Genomic DNA, 20,722 nt, shown 5'->3' on the forward strand with positions numbered 1-20,722 from the left:
GGGAGGGACATATTCAGAGAAGATTCTGTATTTGACAATGCTTTGCATGTATTAAACATATCAAGCCTAATTAGAACCTTTATAACACATACCTATATAAATATAACCAAAAGAGAGCAGAGAAGGTACTACATATGAATATATATATTTATACACACACACACACACACATGCACACACAAGCACTTGCTGTTATATGGCTTTGATTTTGGATCTCTGTAAAATGCCTTGTTTATGTACATAGATGTGAGAAGCTTAGTGATTAGTACAGTACAGTAGACTCTAGGGAAATGAAGGCAATGGCTCTGCTGTATAGAGCAGTCTGTGTAGAGCAGTCTCTACCTCAGTTCGACAGTCTGAACAGCCACTATATCTGTCTCAGTTTTGGATTGACGATCCAACTTATAGGCTTTTTTTTGGCACCAAGTTTATTTAGCTTTGTCAGGATGGGAAACATAGTGTATACAGCATCATTTTTGTTACCCGAGTGAGCTTCTAGGGCTGTATCAGTGCATAGAGGTACGCTTAGTTATAGGAGACAAGACTGAAGTAGTCTACTTCAGCATGGGGAAGCATCAGCTATCTTATTCGGAACATCTTACAACAGTTCAAGCACATCTTTTAGGCTCTACCAGTAGATGGGGAATATGCTTATTAGCTCTAAGAGACACAGCCAGTGTTCATTTCGGCACAGGAAAGCCATTACCTTGATTTTCCAATTATCTTCTCTAGTGTCCTAGTCATGTAGGCCTCAAAGTCCATATGCCAACCATAGTCCTCACAATTCAGGTATAGTCCACACAAATCAGAGATTTAACAGTAACCGAGGTCTAGAACAGTACTGTCCAGTTGAATTTTCTGTGATGATGGAAATGTTCTGTGGCTTACTATATTGTATAAGTATGGATCTTGAACATAGTTTTCCATGTTAATTTTAGCTTTCGAAGTTTCAAGAAAACAGTGCTTAAGACCTAAACCTAAGATCATTTTTCTTGGCCTGGGTCTGTGGAAAAAACCTAGACTGGCTGTTCACCTTTTTTTCCTTAGGTAATATTTAAGGTCATGAGACTAGATGATACAATTCCTCTGTCTTAAGAAGCAGTCAGTAAGGTAAGAGGAAAACTAGGAGAGTGGGATTCTGGAAGCCAAGTGAAGAAACTATATCAATGGGGAAGGTATAATTAACTGTGTCGGATGTTGCTAAATTAAATCACATGACAGAAGATTGGCGATTGTATTTAGCATTATGCAGGTCATTGGTGAAACCTGATGGGAACAATTTCAATTAGTGGTGGGTGCAAAAAACTTGACTCTTAGTTTAAGAGAATGGGAGGGGAGGAATTGGAAACAGTGAATGGAGATAAATTTTTCAAAGTGTTTTGCTGTAATAAGAAGCAAAGGATTGAGGTGAGATGTTGAGCAAATTGGGGACAAGAGAAGGTGTTTTGTTATTTTTAAGATGGGAGAAATATCCCGTAGGGAAGGAAGTTTTGGTGATGAAATTGAGAAAGGAGAATTATCTTCTTGCCTTGATAGGCGAGAAGGGGAATTGGATTTAATGTATGAATGATGAGAATGACTTTATTTTTAATTTAAAAAAATTTTATTTATTTATTTGTCTGTGCTGGGTCTTAGTTGCAGCATGTGGGATCTAGTTCCCTGACCAGGGATCAAACCTGGGCCCCCTGCCCTGGGAGCGTGGAGTCTTAGACACTGGACCACCAGGGAAGTCCCGAGAATGACTATAGATAGGAATTTGATAGTTCATCTGTTATAATAGGGAGAAGACAGAATATTGTGGGTACACATGCTAACAGGTGGACAGAGTTGGTATGGGGTACCTTTGGAAGTTTCCTTCTGATTGCTTCAGTTTTCTCAGTGGATTAGGAAGCAAGTTCTGAACGAGAGGCTGAGTGTGAAGACAGAGAAGCTATGAACTAGTCTGCTGGAAGATAGCCTCATGAATAGAATAGAGAAGGGTTAAGGGCAGTCATAAGGGTCCATTTGGTTATTAATTTAAATTGATACCAGTCAGTGTCTAATATTAGCATGCAGTTTGGGAAGTGGAATATCATGACTCTTGCTATTTGAGCAAGTGACAGTAAAAAACAAACAACAAAAAAAGTAAGTCTTGGTGCCAAATTTTAATAATTTTGTTAACTCTTTATTACCATAAAATAGCATGTACCTTCTTTATGCAGTAATGCTTAATTTCTCTTGTTTATCATCAGCAGCAGTATGATTATTGTTATAAATGTTATGTGTATATTCATGAATCCTAAAGAATGAGTGACCTGAGTTTGCCTTTGACTCTTAATAATAGAGGAAGCTACTTTCTATTAGGAGAAACCATATGATTTACTATTCTGTATGCCATATAGAGTAAATTGTAATGAAACATTTCTTGATTTAAATAATTTCTTCTATTTCTTGTTTTTATGATAAAGAAAGGAGACTCTTTATATAGAAAAAGAGAAAGGCACTTAAATGTCTCAGAGACCTGACAATAACTTTTGACTTTACGTAATTAATTTCATTTCCTCTAAATCTTTACTTATTTTGTAAAATGAAGGGATACAGATAGATTTTTTTTTTTTTTTTTTTTTTTTTTTTTGCGGCATGTGGGATATTCCCGGACCAGGGCACGAACCCGCGTCCCCTGCATCGGCAGGTGGACTCCCAACCACTGCGCCACCAGGGAAGCCCCGATAGATCTTTTTTGAGATATCTTCCAGCTTAGATTTTTTTTTGCCGTGTTTCTGATTCTCTAAGGGTCTTGAATGAGTGGCGCCCCTTCTAATAATGAAGTCTATATAGATTCTTAATGTCATCTTCTAGACTATGTAAGCTCTGAGAATTATATTTTTGGGGGGCCTTGGTTTTATATTCTTTTAATATCTGTTCAGGCAGATATTTCAAGTTGAAAGAAAATATTTCTTACATCATTGATTTATTTTTGGTAGCTGAACACCTAACTTAGAACTTGGAAATGAAGCAATAGCTATTGATTCCAGATTTTGTCAACTTTTTGAGCAAAGTTTATCTTGAAAACTTTCAAGTTCTTTTTGTTTTTGTGCTAGACCCCAGATTCCTCACCAAGGCAATAATATTATCATCTTGGTTATAATTTGCTTTTTCATAGTCTCAAGAAACTCAAGTAGCAGTGTTGAGGAAACAAGTATACTCAATTTTTTTTTTTTTTTTTGCGGTACGCGGGCCTCTCACTGCTGTGGCCTCTCCCGTTGCGGAGCACAGGCTCCGGACGCGCAGCCTCAGCGGCCACGGCTCACGGGCCCAGCCGTTCCGCGGCATGTGGGATTCTCCCGGACCGGGGCACGAACCCGTGTCCCCTGTATCGGCAGGTGGACTCTCAGCCACTGCGCCACCAGGGAAGCCCAAGTATACTCAATTTTAGAAAGCATTGTCTTTCCCCTGAAAGAAGGCAAATGTGAAAAAAAAATTCTGATGTGACTTTTTAGGTGATTATGGACTCATACTTCAGTGTTTATTTTTTACTGTGGGAGAAAAATTTCATTTAATTTGGAACCAAGATGTTAAAATTTTGATTGTGCTATACAGTTAGATTTAAGGTAAAGAATGCTCTTTTGAAAGAAAAAAATCAAGGTAAAATTGTTTAAACCTTTCTTTTACAGTGAATTCAATTAATATTTATGGAGATTACCTTGTTATATATTAAATGTGAAAGCATTAACTAACCTACAAGATGATGTTTATTATATTTATTTACTTAACTGAAAACTTCTTCAACTTAAAACTTTAATGATACTTTATGCATATTAGAACCAAAAGGCCTGTGAAATCTAAATATAAGGTTTGTTTAAAAGATGATTATTATAACACATTAAAGTTTTTTTGTTTACATGTTTTCAAATGGTTAAAATGACTTGGAGGAAAGTGAAATTTAGTTTTGAGTTCTAGTCCTATATCAGTCACGTAGTCATATGTGCCGCTAGTCAAGTTCCTTTACCTCTCAGGATGTTAAGTATCTTAGTTTGTGAAACAAAGATCTCTGCTACATAGCTCACAGGGTTATTATGGGAATCAGAGTTGATGCGGATGCCAAGCTATTTATGTTTCTTTTAAAATAAACAGTTGCTTTTCTGGGATATGGTTAGTTGATAAATTTGTTCCATCTAATACATTTTGGGGTTGAGGATATTTTATTTATTTGTACTTTTTTCCTTAGGCAAGATTTTATTTATCTGTGCTTTTCTTCTTAGGCAAGAAAACACATTTTACAGATCCATACCAGGGACTGGAATCCAAAATTGTCAGATGCTTTTTTAGGTGAATTGGCTGAAACATGTGTTGGTAAGTGCTACTGTTTGAATTTTTTGATTGTCATTGTTTGTTCTGATCAGCCTCCCTTTCCCCTTATGTTTGGAATGTGAATGAGTATAGTTGTGTTTTTGTGCAATTGATGGCTTTGCCTTTAAATGTAAACATTTCACTTGACGTTTGAACACTTCTAAATTAGAGTTTTAGCTGCCATTAGGTGTTTTGATTATCAAAGCTCAGTGGTCATATGCCTTTCATTGAGTGCTGGATTTCCAGTATTACTACAGTGTCTCCTTTTAGGAATTGTTCCCTTTCAGAAGTTTTACTAAGAAAAATAAGCTTAAACGAGAGGTGAAGGTCCAGGGATAGGGCAGGATTGTAGTCTTTTACTTCACAGATTACATGATGGACTCATCCTCATGCTGGTGGTTTAGAAAGAAGTTGAGTGAGAGGAGTCTTCAAAGAAAATACTTAATGACATCTGCTAGTATTTCCCCAAATGTAAAACTCTCCAAGTTAATAAGTTATTCACAAAGTAGATCTCCTACAGAGTGAACGAACACTACTGTCCTAAAAGGATATGGTGAGAGTGTTTTATGTACATACATGACCATATATAGGAGACGGAATTCAGAGGTTTTAGAATTCAGGGTTTTGGCTCTAATTAGGTCTGAAATAAAAATGAATGTGGTATTAAGCAACTGAATATACACACAGGTATTTTTCCTTCATTCTTTTTCTGTCTTTTGTCTGTTTTCCTCTCATTCTCTCAAAAATATAAATTAAAAAATCTCTCCATGAACTTTTTTTAAGCATTATGAAGAAGTCCCCCTAATAAGTCCACTAACAGTCAGCAGTCTACTTGGGAAAATTTTAAAGTTACCAAAACCAAAAAGAACAACTTAGTTAAAAAATCATTGTGGTCCACCATCAAATAATTAAAACTTAAATAGAACATTAGTCCATTCAGTTAGCTACATCCGAATTATCCTCTTCATCCACAGGGACCTCCATCTCCGAAGCAGCATACCTCAGCTTTTGAACCACAAAGACCTCGACATCTTCTGGTGAGGAGAAAACGTAAATCTCTCCAGCACTACTCCAGTTTAAGCTTTGCCTGGTATAAGAGAGCATGCGCCAAACCCATTTCATGTAAATTTGGCTTGACCTTTGCAAAGCCTTGTGCTGCTTTATGGGAGAGGGTGGTATTTGGTACAAAATCCAGTCTTTGCCCTTTTTGAAATTTGACCCCTTTTATTTCCTGTTACTTTTATGATATTATTGTGTTACAGTATAGATCAGAATGGGAAATATTTGTAGATTCATCTGTGAATTTGTCACAGAATGATCCTTAACTGAAATAAGCAGAAGTCTTCAAATAATTTTGGAAATTCCCTAAGAGTAATTTTAAAATTACTTTTTTACCCTGTCTACCATCTGAAATATTATATACTCTAATTCTTCATCTTAAATATTAGACTCTCAGTTTCCTTTTTCATTTCGAAAGGCCACTCCTTCTCATTTTACCAAGTTATTTATTTTAGCTTTTAGTCTGTTTCTTAAGTTAAAAAAATTTTAAGACATACTTTTTTATAGGACTGAAAAAGTTCTCTTGCCTTTTTTGGGGGTGGCGTTGCTGGTTTAGAATCTGTTTATATATACTCTATTTTCTTACTGGAGAGTGACATAAAAATCCATTATAATTAACTGACTTCTGATTTTGATTATGACATTTATTTTATTTAAGTTCACTTTAAAAAAAAAAAAAGAAAAAAGCAAATACAGGTCTTCCAACAGGAACGGAATAGCAATAAATTTTTAATTCATTATGAGCTTAGCACTTAGGTATCCCAAAGATGTTTTAACATGTATGGGTTCAGCTGAATGAAATTTATGCCTAACAAAAGAGTATGCAGTCTTAATGAACGACTGCAAAGATAGTTGACCTCTTGTTAGAGGTTATGGATTTGGTAACTTTTACCTTGAAATGAATTCCCAAGTACTTGGAGGTTTGCATGCATAATAGGTGTGATTTTTAGTAGTCTTCAAATAATTTGGTATCCAGAACATGTGCACAAATAGTAGGAACTTAAGGTTAATGAAGAACTTTAATCTAATCATATTTCTCTATTCATTTTCACTAAGAGGGCCAAAACAATGAAAGGGTATCTGTCAGTGTGGCATCTTAGCTTGTGGACCTTCATTGTTTGGTATTTTACTTAAAAAGTAACTTCATAAAATTTTATTACCTTTCTCTAGTTTATAACCTCTTTGAATAGCTTATATTTTCATTCTTTCAGACAAATTTCCATCTTAATAGCAGTATTTAGGAATGCGTTTTCTTTGGTATCTAGCTATGTGTGTTCATCAGACTATTAGAGTTGTAATGGTAGAACTAGTATGGTTATGGAATTCTTATGGAAGGGATATTGATATTTAACATCAACTTTTAACTCTCAAAAGGCTGTATTTCAGTATTTCTAGAATAGTCATATCATCTATTTTTCTAAACCAGGACCCTTTTGAGAGTGAAAAAATACGCTGTTAATTATGACAAGGCAAATGGCCAAAACCAGGACATGTGGTCACCCTTAATATAGCCTATTTAGCCATGGTTATGATGTACCTTTAATTCTGTTTTAGAGTCTAGTAAGGAAAGTGTATTATTAATTCAGTAGTTCTCAATTTTTTTGTATATCAGTATCACTTGTAAAGTTTTCTCAAAATACACATTTATGATATTAAACCACCACTTAGTGATTCTGATTCATTAAGTTTGTCGGGAATCTATTTTTGACTCATTTTCATTGTTTATTCAGATGACTAGTCAAGGTTGACAACCACAGATATAAACTAGTAATTCTCATTCACAAACAAATGTAAAGAAGATAAATCCTATCATTTATAGTCTGTTGGTTATGATAATCCATGAGAAAATTTACTTCTTTATTTTTTTTCAAGGATTAGTTTATAACTAATGATGAAATTCAAACTTCCAAGCAAAAATTAGGATTTTTTAAAAAACAAAAAAGGGATTATAAGCTACACAGCAGTTCTCAAAGGGCATTCTATGACTTATATTTGTCATTGTGAGCTGACAGCTTGCCAGCACTTAAAAGACTTTAGCGATGAGATTGGTGATGATATTAACAAATGTGATTCTTTTGATATGGTTAATAAAATGTGTCAATATACAAAACATCTATTTAACTCAGTGAAGAAAATTTACTTCTTTAAGTGGAATCTATTATTGTTGATAAGCTTTAAAATTATCTTTAATAAATTAAGAAAAAATGAACAAACATTGCTATTTGTATTATTATGTCAAACATAAATGTTATGGGCAACATTTACTACATAAAATACCTTTTAGTGGCTTTTTTCTGTTCTGCATTGTTTTTGAACGTTTTCTCTTTTTTAATTAGGTTTTTGCACTTAAAAATAGGGTCATGTAGTATGTTCACTAAGTATATATACTTTTAAAGAAGAAAAAGAAATGTGGTTTATATTTTTTTGAAGACGGTAGTTTATTCTTTACTTCCTCTGAAATGGATTATTTAGTTAACTGTTTATAACTGAGCTGGTGTTCTACAGTTATTTTGTTGAACTAATGTAACAGATGTGTATGGAACAGGAAAAGATACTTTTTGTCAGGTTCATTCATTGAGAAATAGAAAATAAAATGAGAGACGTGGTAAACTTGGTTATTCTGAAGAATTATTTGGGAGATTGATTGCTGTCATGGGGCAGTGTTAATGCTTAATCTGCTTATAGTTTTCTGAATTAAATTCTCATAGGTCATATTAAGTTTTCCCCTACCTCTGAATAAATGTTTATGAATATAGTACTTGATAGTTTTCATTGAAATTTTTAGTTACAGTGAGTAAGTTGGTTTAATAGTAAAAGAATTTAGATTTCTTAGAAAAAGAAAAGCCTAATAGATATGATTCATCCCCTTCTTTCTTGTAATACATGGTAACCTAATAGTTATACGTTTCCAAACTATAACCTTGGAGTTACTCTTTTCTTTTTCATTCATTCTTTCACTCAAGAAATATTTTTTGGATATCTACTGAATGCCAGGCCAGGCATCGTTCTTGGTAGTTGAGATACATTTAGCGAACAAAACAAACAAATACCCCTGTTCTTACAGAGGTCACATTCTAGTTGGGGAAGGCAGACAGTAAACATAATAGGTAGATGATAAGGTTGTAAGTGCTGTGGAAAAAGGAGAGCAGGGTGAGGAGTTTTCTGTTATGTGTAGGACTTGTTTAACGTGATCATTTGCCCTACTGAGGGATATAGGGATAGAATTTATTATAGATGTGTGAGTCAGTTTGATTTATATGGTTTTGTTCCTTAATGTTCTTTTTCTGCCAGTTAGTCTGGTACTATTTCTTCTCTGCTTATAGTTTTCCTATCTAATCACCATTTTAATTTCAGTATTTAAGTGTTCTACAAGGTCATTGTGAGATATAAAAAGATAAATAAACCTGATACCACTCTTTGAAGAGCTTAGGGACTAATGTTCTGTAATTAGTTCGGGTGGTTCCCGCTGCTGGCATAACTGATAAAAGGTGGCCAAATGCAGGTTTCATTGTCGATATAAAAAAACACCATGACTAGTTTGAGGTTTTCTTCCCATTTGTGGTAAAAACCTAAGAGTTCATATGTTTTTCTATGTATTTGTCGCTCAAATGAATGAAATGATTTCAGAGCACTGGTGGCTTGATCTGTTGTTTAACTACATGATCAGTTAAATATGGGTAATGGATGATACCTCATATCTTTGTAGCCCTTTGAACTAGATTATCAATCATTTTAAACTAAATATATATATATAAAGGAAGATAATGTAGAAATTTAATGGATTCTCATTCCCTGTAATACCTTTGGAACTATCAGAGATGATCATAACTTTAAAGTATAGTTTTGGGGGTAATAAGATACTAACCTGCTTGTGGGTTGCACTCAGAGTTAGTAGTAGAATAGCTCTGATTTTGAAGTTTCCGCTTATGTATACTACTTTGTACTGCTCCATTATATGTGTTTGGAAATTAGTAATATTAGAAAAATTTATAGAAAACTGTAATGTCATGAGGACTAAACTAATAATTGGAAATATTGATGAAAGATTGATATAAAACTATTTTTTTAAAACCTTTCCTGAAGAAAGATGTACATTGTAATTGGTTTTGGCACAAAATATATGACTTGTTTTCTTTTAATATCATTAGTTCATGTGTTTGTTAATTAAAATATTCAAAACATTTTTAGTTTTAATGAGTAAACAGTTTTATTAGGTGACTTTAAATGGTCAGTTTTCATTTTGCTAGTGAAATTGCACATGATTGATTTAGTATTTTATTTTAGATAAAGATGTGCATATTTGCAAAATAGAGTTGCTACTTGGAAAAATGGACTTACCTTTGTTATCCTTTTCCTTTTGTGCATTAGGCTATTGCGGAGCTGATATCAAGGCCCTGTGCACTGAAGCTGCCCTGATTGCCCTGCGGAGGCGTTACCCCCAGATCTATGCTAGCAGTCATAAACTGCAGCTAGATGTTTCCTCAATAGTGCTCAACGCCCAAGATTTTTACCACGCAATGCAGAATATCGTGCCTGCTTCCCAGCGTGCTGTCATGTCTTCGGGACATGCACTATCCCCCATCATAAGACCACTGCTGGAAAGAAGCTTCAACAACATCCTAGCAGTCTTGCAAAAAGTGTTTCCTCATGCTGAAATTAGCCAGAGTGACAAGAAAGAAGGTAGTATAAATTACCTTTTCATATTGTTAAAATGAAACAAGTACAGGCATAAGTAAATAAATTCTGAGTTTTCTTATAAGGGTATTTATGTGTTACTCTTTTGTATTTGCCATGAATATAGGAAATGTATCCATTTCACTGGCCACTGTTTATTCTAGGCCTAGCGTATTGTCTGGCATACAGTAGTTGCCTAGTCAGTGTCCATAAAAAGAATGAATGGATGTTTGTTCTGTTTGTTCACTCTTGGAACATTCTGACTATCTTAATGTAGGAGTGTTACCACCTTTAGAAAAGTTGGCTATGATATTATTGGCTTACATTTCTTTTATTATCATAAAGCCCTTACATAAATTGTCATTTGTTAATCCTCATAACAATCCTGGGGGTAGGTACTCTTACTCTATCAAAAATGAAGATGTTCACTTATATAGGGTCACTCAGTAAGTTCTAGGTCTTGCTCAAGCTCAGGGAGCCTGACTCCAGAGCCCATGCACTTAACCATGTTGCTATAATGTCCCTCTGGATTCAACTCATCATACTGTTTTATTGGCACAGCACTCTGCAGTGTGCTGCGCTAATGGAGTGTAAATTACTAGTAGGGCAGTAAATTAGAACCTGATGATAGAAGGTCTTGACTTCTGGCCTCAAGATTGTAGTTTGGTTGGATTTGAGATAAAAACAGAAAGCTACTTTTAAAAATGTTACTCACATACAGGAAAACTCTAGGTTCCTGTGCTAATCAAAGTAAAAGCCCATGAACTTAGAAGAGACAGCAATTAAAAAAAATTATCCTCATTTTCTTTGTTTAACATGTAGTCTGCACTGTATAAAAAATTGTCCAATGAATTATGTTAATGGTAAAACTGTTATATATAGTAAAAATCATCGATATTCAATGAATTTTGCTTGTCATATATGTATTTTCTCATGAAATATCACATGAAATATCTCATGAAATACCACATCGATTACTTGATTTCTTAAATTTGTCAAATGAGGAGGAGAACAAATATTATGTATGAGCCAGCTACTCTGCCATGAATTGTACATTTCTTATCTCTGATTTTCAAAACTGAGGATATGTATCTTCTCCCAATTTCTTTTAATTTTTAAAAGACTATGTCACCTTTAGAAGGTCATAAAAATCTTACCTTCTCTTGTGAGAGATTGTAACTTCTTTACTTGCATTTGAGAATTTTTTTATGGCATTATTATCTGTGTTTTCTTACCATTTTATCCCCATAAGTATAAAGTATGCTTTAGTTTCATTTTTTTTCGTCACATACCAGTGGAGGAAAGAAACCAAATTTTCTTTGATTATTAATCATTGTTTTTTAATTATTTAGATATATTATTCTGGATTGTTTTGGTCTTTAATATTTTTCTTACACAAGTATCCTTTCCTTATATATGAAATTATCAATCACATGGTACTCAATTATTTTCTGATTAACCTTTACAATATTAGTTGTATTAAATACTTGGCTTTTAAAAGCCATTGAAATCTGTGTCTGCCAGCACAATTCAGTATCTCATTTTAGAAAGCATGCCTATTTTTTTTTCTTTGTTTTTTTGGGGGAAGGGTATGATTTCTGTCAATCTTAATTTCCTCCCATTTCTCCTACACATGTAGCATTGCTTTTTATTGAATGAATTGACGCTTTTGTTAGGTGTGTATGAATTACGGCTATTAATACTTTAGGTTGTAGTCCAGATAAATTTTTAAGTATGGCACTTTCAATAGGAATTTTAGTTCCCGTTAGTCCATCGAACAACAACTTAAGACCCAGTGTTACTTGAATGAGTACATTTTTTAAGATTGGTTTTTTTCCCACTGAATTCCTGAGTCCCTTCTTAACTAAGACTAGATTTTCCTTGAAATATGTGTGTGTGTGCCATGTGAAAAAATAAAGGTCAATTTGTTCCTTGTTGCTTTTGTAAGAACTGGGCCATACTTCAATTACTCTATTAATTGAACCATCTTATTTATATTAAATGTACTGGTTTTGGTCAAAATTAACTTAGAAATTTTTAGTAAGTAGGTGAGTATTTTATGAGAGTGCCATTTCTTTTCCAGAGTTCTTGTAGTCTCCCAAAATGCATCTCATAACACTTAACTAGTCTGTAAAGGTGAAAGAATTACATTGGTTCCATTTATAAATTATTCAGAATACTGTAGTTTGTCAATTTCCTTGGACAATCTGTGTTATTTGATGGATAACTTATTAGTTTTTGCCACTTGATTTTTAAACCAGTTTTTCTTAGCTTTGGTAGGGCACTAATATTAAAGGACTTTTTAAGCCTCATAATCTTTGTGATTTTTTTTTTAAATAGATATAGAAACTCTGATTTTAGATGATAGTGAAGATGAGAATGCTTTATCAATTTTCGAGACCAGTTGTCACTCAGGATCACCAAAGAAACAGTCATCAGCTGCTGCTGTACATAAACCTTACCTTCATTTTACAATGTAAGCAATTTATATCATTGATTTCAATTTATATTGAAATTTCTTTCAATTTAGAGTGATTTTTACTACTTCATAGTTAGAATTACAGTATATTTTTACTTATGGTTGTAACCTGGAGGACTTTGTTTTTCTGTTGTTTGGACACAATTCTGGAAAACTTTACTGTGTCTATGTTTTTGTGTGGTAATAAATTGGTTTATTGGTCAACTCAAGATATTTTTTCCGAAAATGATTGTGGGATTTTTTTTTTTTTTTTTTTAAGTAGAGTAGAAGGAAGGGTTGCCTTCAGAAAGTAAACCCATGTCCCCAATTTTATTGCTTTTTAGTTGAACTAAAGTGGACAGAAATGAAATATTTACCATGATCTAGAATATTTTGATTGTAATAAGTTTCATAATGATAATTTAGGATTCTAAGGGTACTAAAGAGGTTTTGAATTAGAAATTGCTCAGTAACTAAACAAATAACTTTCTGATTCTCCAAAACCTCATTAGTTTACACTTTCCTAATTTAGATTTTATGTTTTTTCTATTTACATTTACCTTTGTCTATATTAAAGCAGCTTTTGCTGTGCACTTCAATGGGTAAACAATTTTAGTGCTAATGTAATTTTAAATTAAGAGACTAAATAGTTTTCAAATACTAACAGCGTCATCACTTGCATTTACATAATTATCATGATAAAGAATCATAATGCTCCAGTCAAGTAGATCTAATAGGACTTTTATTAGAAGACACTGGATTGTGTATACTTTTAAGTAATTTTTCTTTAGAGATATTTTGAACACATTTAAGTCTTTTTTTTTTTTTTTTTTTTTTAACATCTTTATTGGGGTATAATTGCTTTACAATGGTGTGTTAGTACATTTAAGTCTTTAATCAAAGTTTTTCCCATGTAGATTTTGGTGAAATGTTAATTTGATTATTTGCATTGATAACCCTTCCTTGTTTTTTGGTTTTTGAAATGAGACTAAATTACTTTAATTTACTCTTTAACAGCAAGCTCTTCTATTAGAAACTTTTTTCTTCACTCCAGAGCCTTTCTTTTATGCCCTCTGGGAAGTTTTCTTAAACTGTTTCAGTGATTTTACAGATCTGTTTATTAATGGCTAAGGGAAAACCAAATAATCATTTTTTTCTGACTTTCACCTGGCTAGCCTGTGTGCCATGTGTGTGCTGTTTGTTTTGACAATTTTAGTTATTTGAATTGAAATACATAGTAGGAGCTAAGAAACTATCAATTTTTCAATAAGAACATTCTGTTACTGATTTAATGTATATCAGTGGTATGGCTTATTTTGGTTGGCTTAGCCTTTTTCAAGGAATTGGTTTAATTTTAACCTCTTTTACATACGCTTTTCTAGTTCATTGCTTTGACTTTAATTTAATAGTGAGACAGCTATATCCTAGAATGAGCTGTTTTTTAAAGATGTTTTGATAAATTATTTATTTATTCACTCATTGTGCCATTTTTTTTTTTTTTTACCCTGTGCCAGGCATTGTACTAGGTGCTCGAAGCATGAATAAGATATAACATAGTTCTTACTCTGGAAGAGTTCTTGTTCTTGGGGGTGACAAACATTGTGATATGGCTAAAGTGTTATGAAAGCAGAACTAAGAAGCTTCCACAGGGAAGTCCAGGAATGCTTCACAGAAAAAATGGTGACATTTGCTGTCTTTTTGAGTATGAAGGTATAGGAGTTAGCATTTGTTGCTCATTACAAACTAGACATGTGGTAGGTATATAAAGCTGGGGCTTCGTATATAGTAATACATATAGGCCTTTCAACAGTCATTAGCATTTGTGGTATCATCATTTTATAGATGAGGAAACTGAGATACAAAGAAGTTAAGTAAATTGCCCATGATCATGCTGCTAGTAGGGGGCAGACTTGGTACTGTTTGTTTCCTGGGATCATATTCTTTCTCTTGTACTATGTGGTTTCCAAATTGATTTCTGAGCTTAATAGGTAGATAGGGTTTTTTAGGGTAGGTTGGATGATATGATTTTTCACACTTTCCAAAGAAGCATTTACTTTAGAACATAAGCCTTTAATGAGGACTACACATGTATTTTGTTGTTGTTGATTTGGTTTGGTTTGGCTTTTTTGTTTGAGCAACATGTGTTAGCATGCCAGATTAATACATAAAAGATTCTAGACAAGTAGAAAGCATGACTTTAATGCTGGTGTCAGTAACACTAGTTTGGGCTTTGATGGTAGGTTTCTTTTTCTGGGAATAGTTTCCTAAAACAGTGTTGCAACCTTTTCTTTAGATTTAAGATGAAATAGAAGTCAAGCTATTTAAGGCCTATCAATCTGGTAGAGAACCCTTATGATGGAAGATAAGTTTTCTTTCTTATTGTATATTACCATAAGGGGATTAGAAACAGAACTTTTTAAGGTTTTCCAAATGAAAGTAGCTTTGTTTTTTCTGATTAGAAAGACGATATACTCTGTAGAAAATTCAAATAAAAAAGAAGAGCATAAAGAAGAAAGTAAAAATTAAAGCCCAAGCACCTGAAGGTAATATGTGTTAACATTTTGGTGACCACACTTCCATATTCTCTGTATCCATATAGACAGACCCATATATTATCTTATACAAATTATATTCTCCTGTAAGGTTGTTAATGTAACTTGCTTTCCCCCCCACTATGTTGGGAATGTTATTTCATGTCAGTATATGTTTAATGTCATTCTTTTAAAATAGCTGCATAGTATATTTTTTGGATGTTTCATAATTTATATAACCTTATTGATAAAAATTGAAATTTCCAGTTTTCCTCTTTTATAAACAGTGCTGTGATAGACATCTTTCTAAGTATACATCTTTATAACATTTTCTGATTCAGACCTTAAGGTAGATTTTAAAAACTGATTGCTGTGTCAAAGTGTGTATACATTTCAAAACCTGATAGAGATTGTTAAATTACCTTCCAGAAAGGTTGTACCAATTTACATTTCATCACTAATATATGAGAGGGTTATTTTTTCTATTCCCTTGTAATTTCTGAGCACTGTTCGTCTTTTAAAATCTTTGCCAACTAGATAGATGAAAATAATATTTTCTTATTTATTTGAATCGTTTGCACTTTCATATATTCATTCACTCATATAGATATTTTGTCAAAGTGCCCATCATGTGCCAGATGCTGTCCTAGGTAATTGGAATATGTCAGTGAACCAAATATACTAGGATCCCTGCCCTTACTCAGCTTACATTTTAGATGGAGACGGACAATAAAACAATCAGTGTGATAGATAAGATGTTAGAAGATAAGTACTATGGGAAAAAATGTAGAGAACACTAAGAAGTAAGGGAATCTTTGGGAGTGGGATGAATTGCAGAATATCCTTGGATATACATTTTGGCATATATTTGGCATACTTGCCAAATTTAATTTCAGAAAATTGTACTTTTTTCCATTCTCACTATTCATGAGAATACCAATTTTCCCATCATCTATTTGCTAATAACGGTATTCTAATATTTATCAATCTAACAGATAAATGATGTTTCTCAATATTTTCATTATTTTTCATCTTTGTTAGTAACTACCAAATCTTTCTCAAGCCTAGATCACTCTTGAGCTTTAAACTTTGTCCAGTTGCCTATCACCCTTTGTTGTCACAGATCTTTCGGTATATGCTGGCTTGTGTCTTTCCTTCTCTTCCCATGAGTCCTATGAGCTACCATCCATTCAGTTGTCCCAGCTAGAATTCGACATCATTCTCAACTCTTTCCTCTTTCTTCCCTTCTATATCTAGTAAATGACCAAGTCCTATGGATTTTTCTTACTAAGTAAGTCTAATTCCAGGCTCTTCCTTCTACCTCCTCTGACACTGTTCTTGTCTATACTGTTATTAACATCTCATGCCTGGGTTATTATAGCAAACTCCTAACTGGTCACCTTTCCTATTGTTTCGCCTTCTTTCAAAACCCTTTCCTATACTGACATGCTGAATTAGAGTTGTCATCCAAAGACATGTGTATGCTTATGTCACTTCCCCTGCTTAAGCATCTTAATGCTTCCTCATTGTCTTCAGTGTACATTCCAACTTTTAACGTGGTTTACAGAACCCTTCATAGCCCTTCACAGTCTGATTCTCCTTCCCCCTTCCCCTCCCTTACCCCGGTATCTTTACCCTTACATTACCCTAAAACCTTAAAAGAAGCTGGCTGTAATGAACTATATCCTCTACCCCAAAGGGCCAAGAGGTTTTTTTAGCCTCTGGTCCTTTGTACATCCTGTTTTTATTTCTTGAAATTCATCCTTTCTGCCTTCGATCTGTTGGGTTTGTGCTTTCATAACACTTTTTCAGGAAAGCCATTTATGAGTCTCTGATAGCACCCTGTACTTAAAGAGTGCTGCTTATTAATCACACTGAATTATAGTAATTTACTTCCTTTTTCCAATAAATGCACTGAGTTATGAGCGCTATGATAACAGTGGTACTGTTGGATACCACAGGCCAAGGCATTCAACATAGGAAGCATTCTAAAATTGTTGAATGAACATTTTTTAAGAAGTTATTTATTTCTATTTTCTTTTTGAATTGTCTACATTCTTTGTATAAGAAGGTGTTTTTTGTCAAAATACTGTCATATAAGCTCTTTATGCATTAAGAACCAATCCTATTAATGGCAAATTTAATTATTTGTCTCATTTGAGTGTTTGCCATTTGGTTCAGATTGTAATTTTTGAGTAACAAAAGCTTTTCGATTTTTATGAATTAAAAATACATGAGGGCTTTCCTGGTGGCGCAGTGGTTGAGAGTCCGCCTGCTGATTCAGGGGACACGGGTTCGTGCCCCGGTCCGGGAAGATCCCACATGCCGCGGAGTGGCTGGTCCCGTGAGCCATGGCCGCTGAGCCTGCGCGTCCGGAACCTGTGCTCCGCAACGGGAGAGGCCACAACAGTGAGAGGCCCGCGTACCCCCCCAAAAAAAGAAAAAAAAAAAAAAACATGAATCTTTTGTTTTTTTTTGTTTCTGTGTTAGAATTCATTTTGTTTTGTGAAATGAGGATCTGAATCCTCCCTATTTTTTTTATAGATTTATTTATTTAATTAAGTAATTTAGTTTTTGGCTGCATTGGGTTGCTGTGCGCGGGCTTTCTCTAGTTGCGGCAAGTGGGGGCTACTCTTCGTTTCGGTGCGAGGGCATCTCATTGTGATGGCTTCTCTTTTTGTGGAGTACAGGCTCTAGGCACGCAGGCTTCAGGAGATCTGGCATGTGGGCTTCAGTAGTTGTGGCTTGCAGGCTCTAGAGCGCAGGCTCAGTAGTTGTGGCACACAGGCTTAGTTGCTCTGTGGCATGTGGGATCTTCCTGGACCAGGGATCGAACCCGTGTCCCCTGCATTGGCAGGCGGATTCTTAACCACTGCGCCACCAGGGAAACCCCCTCCCTATTTTAAAACAATACTTGTGTTATAATTCATCTCTGTTCCATTTATTTTTATGCTTATTATCTTATATAAAATTCTTTCAATTACTATGATTTGTTTCCTGGGCTGCTATGTACCACTGATCTGTGTTTCTTTTCTTTGGTGTATTCTTCATTCTATTATTCTGTTCTGTAATATGTATCAGTATAAAGTAGGGCGCATCTTAACTTTGTGTTTTAGAACCTGGACTTTGCAGTTATATGGACACCCAGTTGTATAATCTTATACCTAACCCCTCTTAGCCTTGGGTTCTTTATCTATTTAGTAAGAGGAAACTTATGTATTTCATAGAATTGTTAAGAAAATTAAACAAGAAGTGTGTATGAAGTGCTAATTACTAAAACAGGTTTAAATGTTCTGAAATTGGAGCTAGCACACTTACCTAAAATTTTCTTGATGTTAGCACACTTATCCAAAATTTTCTTGATGTTCTTTTTCTTTAATTAAAAAAAAAATTTATTTATTTGGCTGCGTCGGGTCTTAGTTGAGGCATGCAGGATCTTTAGTTGCGGCATGCGGGATCTTTTAGTTGTGGCATGCAAAGTCTTAGTTGCGGCATGTGGGATCTAGTTTCTGACCAGGGATGGAACCCAGCCCTCCTGCATTGGGAGTGTAGAGTCTTAGCCACTGGACCACCAGGGAAGTCCCCTTGATGTTCTTACTTGATTATTTTTTCAGATAATGTTGCAAATAAGTTTAAATCTCCCCCCCCCCCGCCCCCCCTGCTCAAATCTTTTTTGAGATTTTGATTTGCATTTTTAAAATCTATAAAATAAAATACTATAAACCAACCATATGTATATAGTTAACTATAGCTAGGTATAAATGCATAGGAAGAATTGACATCTATATTCAGGCTCATGATGTATTCTATATAGTTTCATACCTCTCTCGTTAAGATTATTTAATATTGTTTATCATTTGTATTTTTGCAGTTGTGAGTAGAATCTTCCTTCCTTTTTTATATTGGTTATTGATGGTGTTTAGGAAAATCTTTTGGTTTTTCTATTTCCATCTTCAGTCTTGTTATTTTGCTGGTGGACTATGGCAGTCATCAGTTGATTCTCTTGGATTTTCTAGTGTATAATCATGTTCTTTACAAGTAACAGTGTTTGTTCAATTTCTTTCCGTTAGTTCCATTTTTAAATCTGCTTTATTCTTATTGCATTGCTTAGAATTTCCTGCATTATCTATAGTGATATTAGATAAACTTTTTTCATTTATCTTTTTTTTTTTGTGCTACGCGGGCCTCCCACTGCTGTGGCCTCTCCCGTTGCGGAGCACAGGCTCCGGATGCGCAGGCTCAGCGGCCATGGCTCACGGGCCCAGCCGCTCCGCAGCACGTGGGATCCTCCCGGACCGGGGCACGAACCCATGTCCCCTGCATCGGCAGGCGGACTCTCAACCACTGTGCCACCAGGGAAGCCCCTTGTTTATCTTTTTAATGGTGCTGTAGAATCTTGAAAATACTGATTGAGTTTGTTTTAATATGTTATCCTAAATTTGCCTTCTCTGGTGTAGGGCTTTAGATATCGTATATTAGGATAAGAACAGTTAAGTTTTTTTGGCCTAGAAACAAAATTGCTGCCACTGAAGGAGTCCTACTTTTTTTTTTTCCTATTTTAAAAACTGTGGTAAAATGTAAAATAGATAGCTAGTGGGAAGCAGCCGCATAGCACAGGGGGAGATTAGCTCGGTGCTTTGTGACCACCTAGAGGGGTGGGATAGGGAGGGTGGGAGGGAGGGAGATGCAAGAGGGAAGAGATATGGGGATATATGTATATGTATAACTGATTCATTTTGTTATAAAGCAGAAACTAACACAGCATTGTAAAGCAATTATACTCCAATAAAGATGTTAAAAAAAACTGTGATAAAATATTTATAAAATTTACCATTTTAACCATTAAAAAAAAGAAGTCCTACATTTTTTTTTTTTTTTTTTTTTTTGTGGCACGTGGCCCTCTCACTGTTGTGGCCTCTCCTGTTGCGGAGCAGGATGTGCAGGCTCAGCGGCCGTGGCTCACGGGCCCAGCCGCTCCACGGCATGTGGGATCCTCCCGGACCGGGGCACGAACCCGTGTCCCCTGCATCGGCAGGCGGACTCTCAACCACTGTGCCACCAGGGAAGCCCAGAAGTCCTACATTTTGAGTAATCTTTAGATGTACCTCTTTGTTGGAGAAGTGGAATTCTTAACATTTGACCTGGGTTAATTAATAACTAAATCATACTTACTGTCTGAAGCATTTTCCATGTTAATATATGTGGTATGATAGGATGAACTTTCTTTTAGGATGGATTTTTATACTTTTATGTCTTGGTATTAATATGGCCAGAGAGATCAGTATTTTAAAACTGTAATTATTTAAAAAATGCTTTGCTGTACTTAAAAAAATGAGAGAGGTAAAAAAAAAAGTTCTATTAATTTGGCATTACATTCTTTTATGTAAATATTTTCCTAATATTTTATTTTGGTCTTTAGAGTGTATGGTTTTGAAATAATTATTATGTCTTACATTTATTGCAGGTCACCATATCATCAGCCAACCTCTTACAGGCCAAGACTATTGCTGTCTGGAGAACGAGGCTCAGGTCAAACTTCTCACCTTGCTCCAGCACTTTTGCACACTCTAGAAAAATTCTCTGTGCACAGACTAGATCTCCCAGCACTTTATTCAGTTAGTGCCAAAACACCTGAAGAATCATGTGCACAGGTAGGTTTGTACTGTATCAA

The 20,722-nt window shown here is 34.7% G+C and overlaps 1 protein-coding gene across 6 annotated transcripts in view; it reads left to right on the plus strand.

Annotated features, from left to right (window-relative positions):
- ATAD2B (ATPase family AAA domain containing 2B) overlaps positions 1 to 20,722 on the plus strand; it is a 151,144-nt gene that overhangs the window by 61,773 nt on the left and 68,649 nt on the right. For all 6 annotated transcript variants that reach the window (XR_013831073.1, XR_013831074.1, XM_079940979.1 and 3 more), the window contains exons 15-18: positions 4,242 to 4,332; positions 9,757 to 10,068; positions 12,403 to 12,538; positions 20,516 to 20,702. Coding sequence is in view for 4 of the 6 variants with exons in the window: in XM_079940979.1 (XP_079797105.1) it covers positions 4,242 to 4,332; positions 9,757 to 10,068; positions 12,403 to 12,538; positions 20,516 to 20,702 (726 nt within the window). In the remaining 2 variants the exon portion in view is untranslated. The remainder of the gene's footprint in view (positions 1 to 4,241; positions 4,333 to 9,756; positions 10,069 to 12,402; positions 12,539 to 20,515; positions 20,703 to 20,722) is intronic.

Source organism: Stenella coeruleoalba (assembly GCF_951394435.1).
Source record: "Stenella coeruleoalba genome assembly, chromosome: 13".
NCBI lineage: Eukaryota > Metazoa > Chordata > Mammalia > Artiodactyla > Delphinidae > Stenella > Stenella coeruleoalba.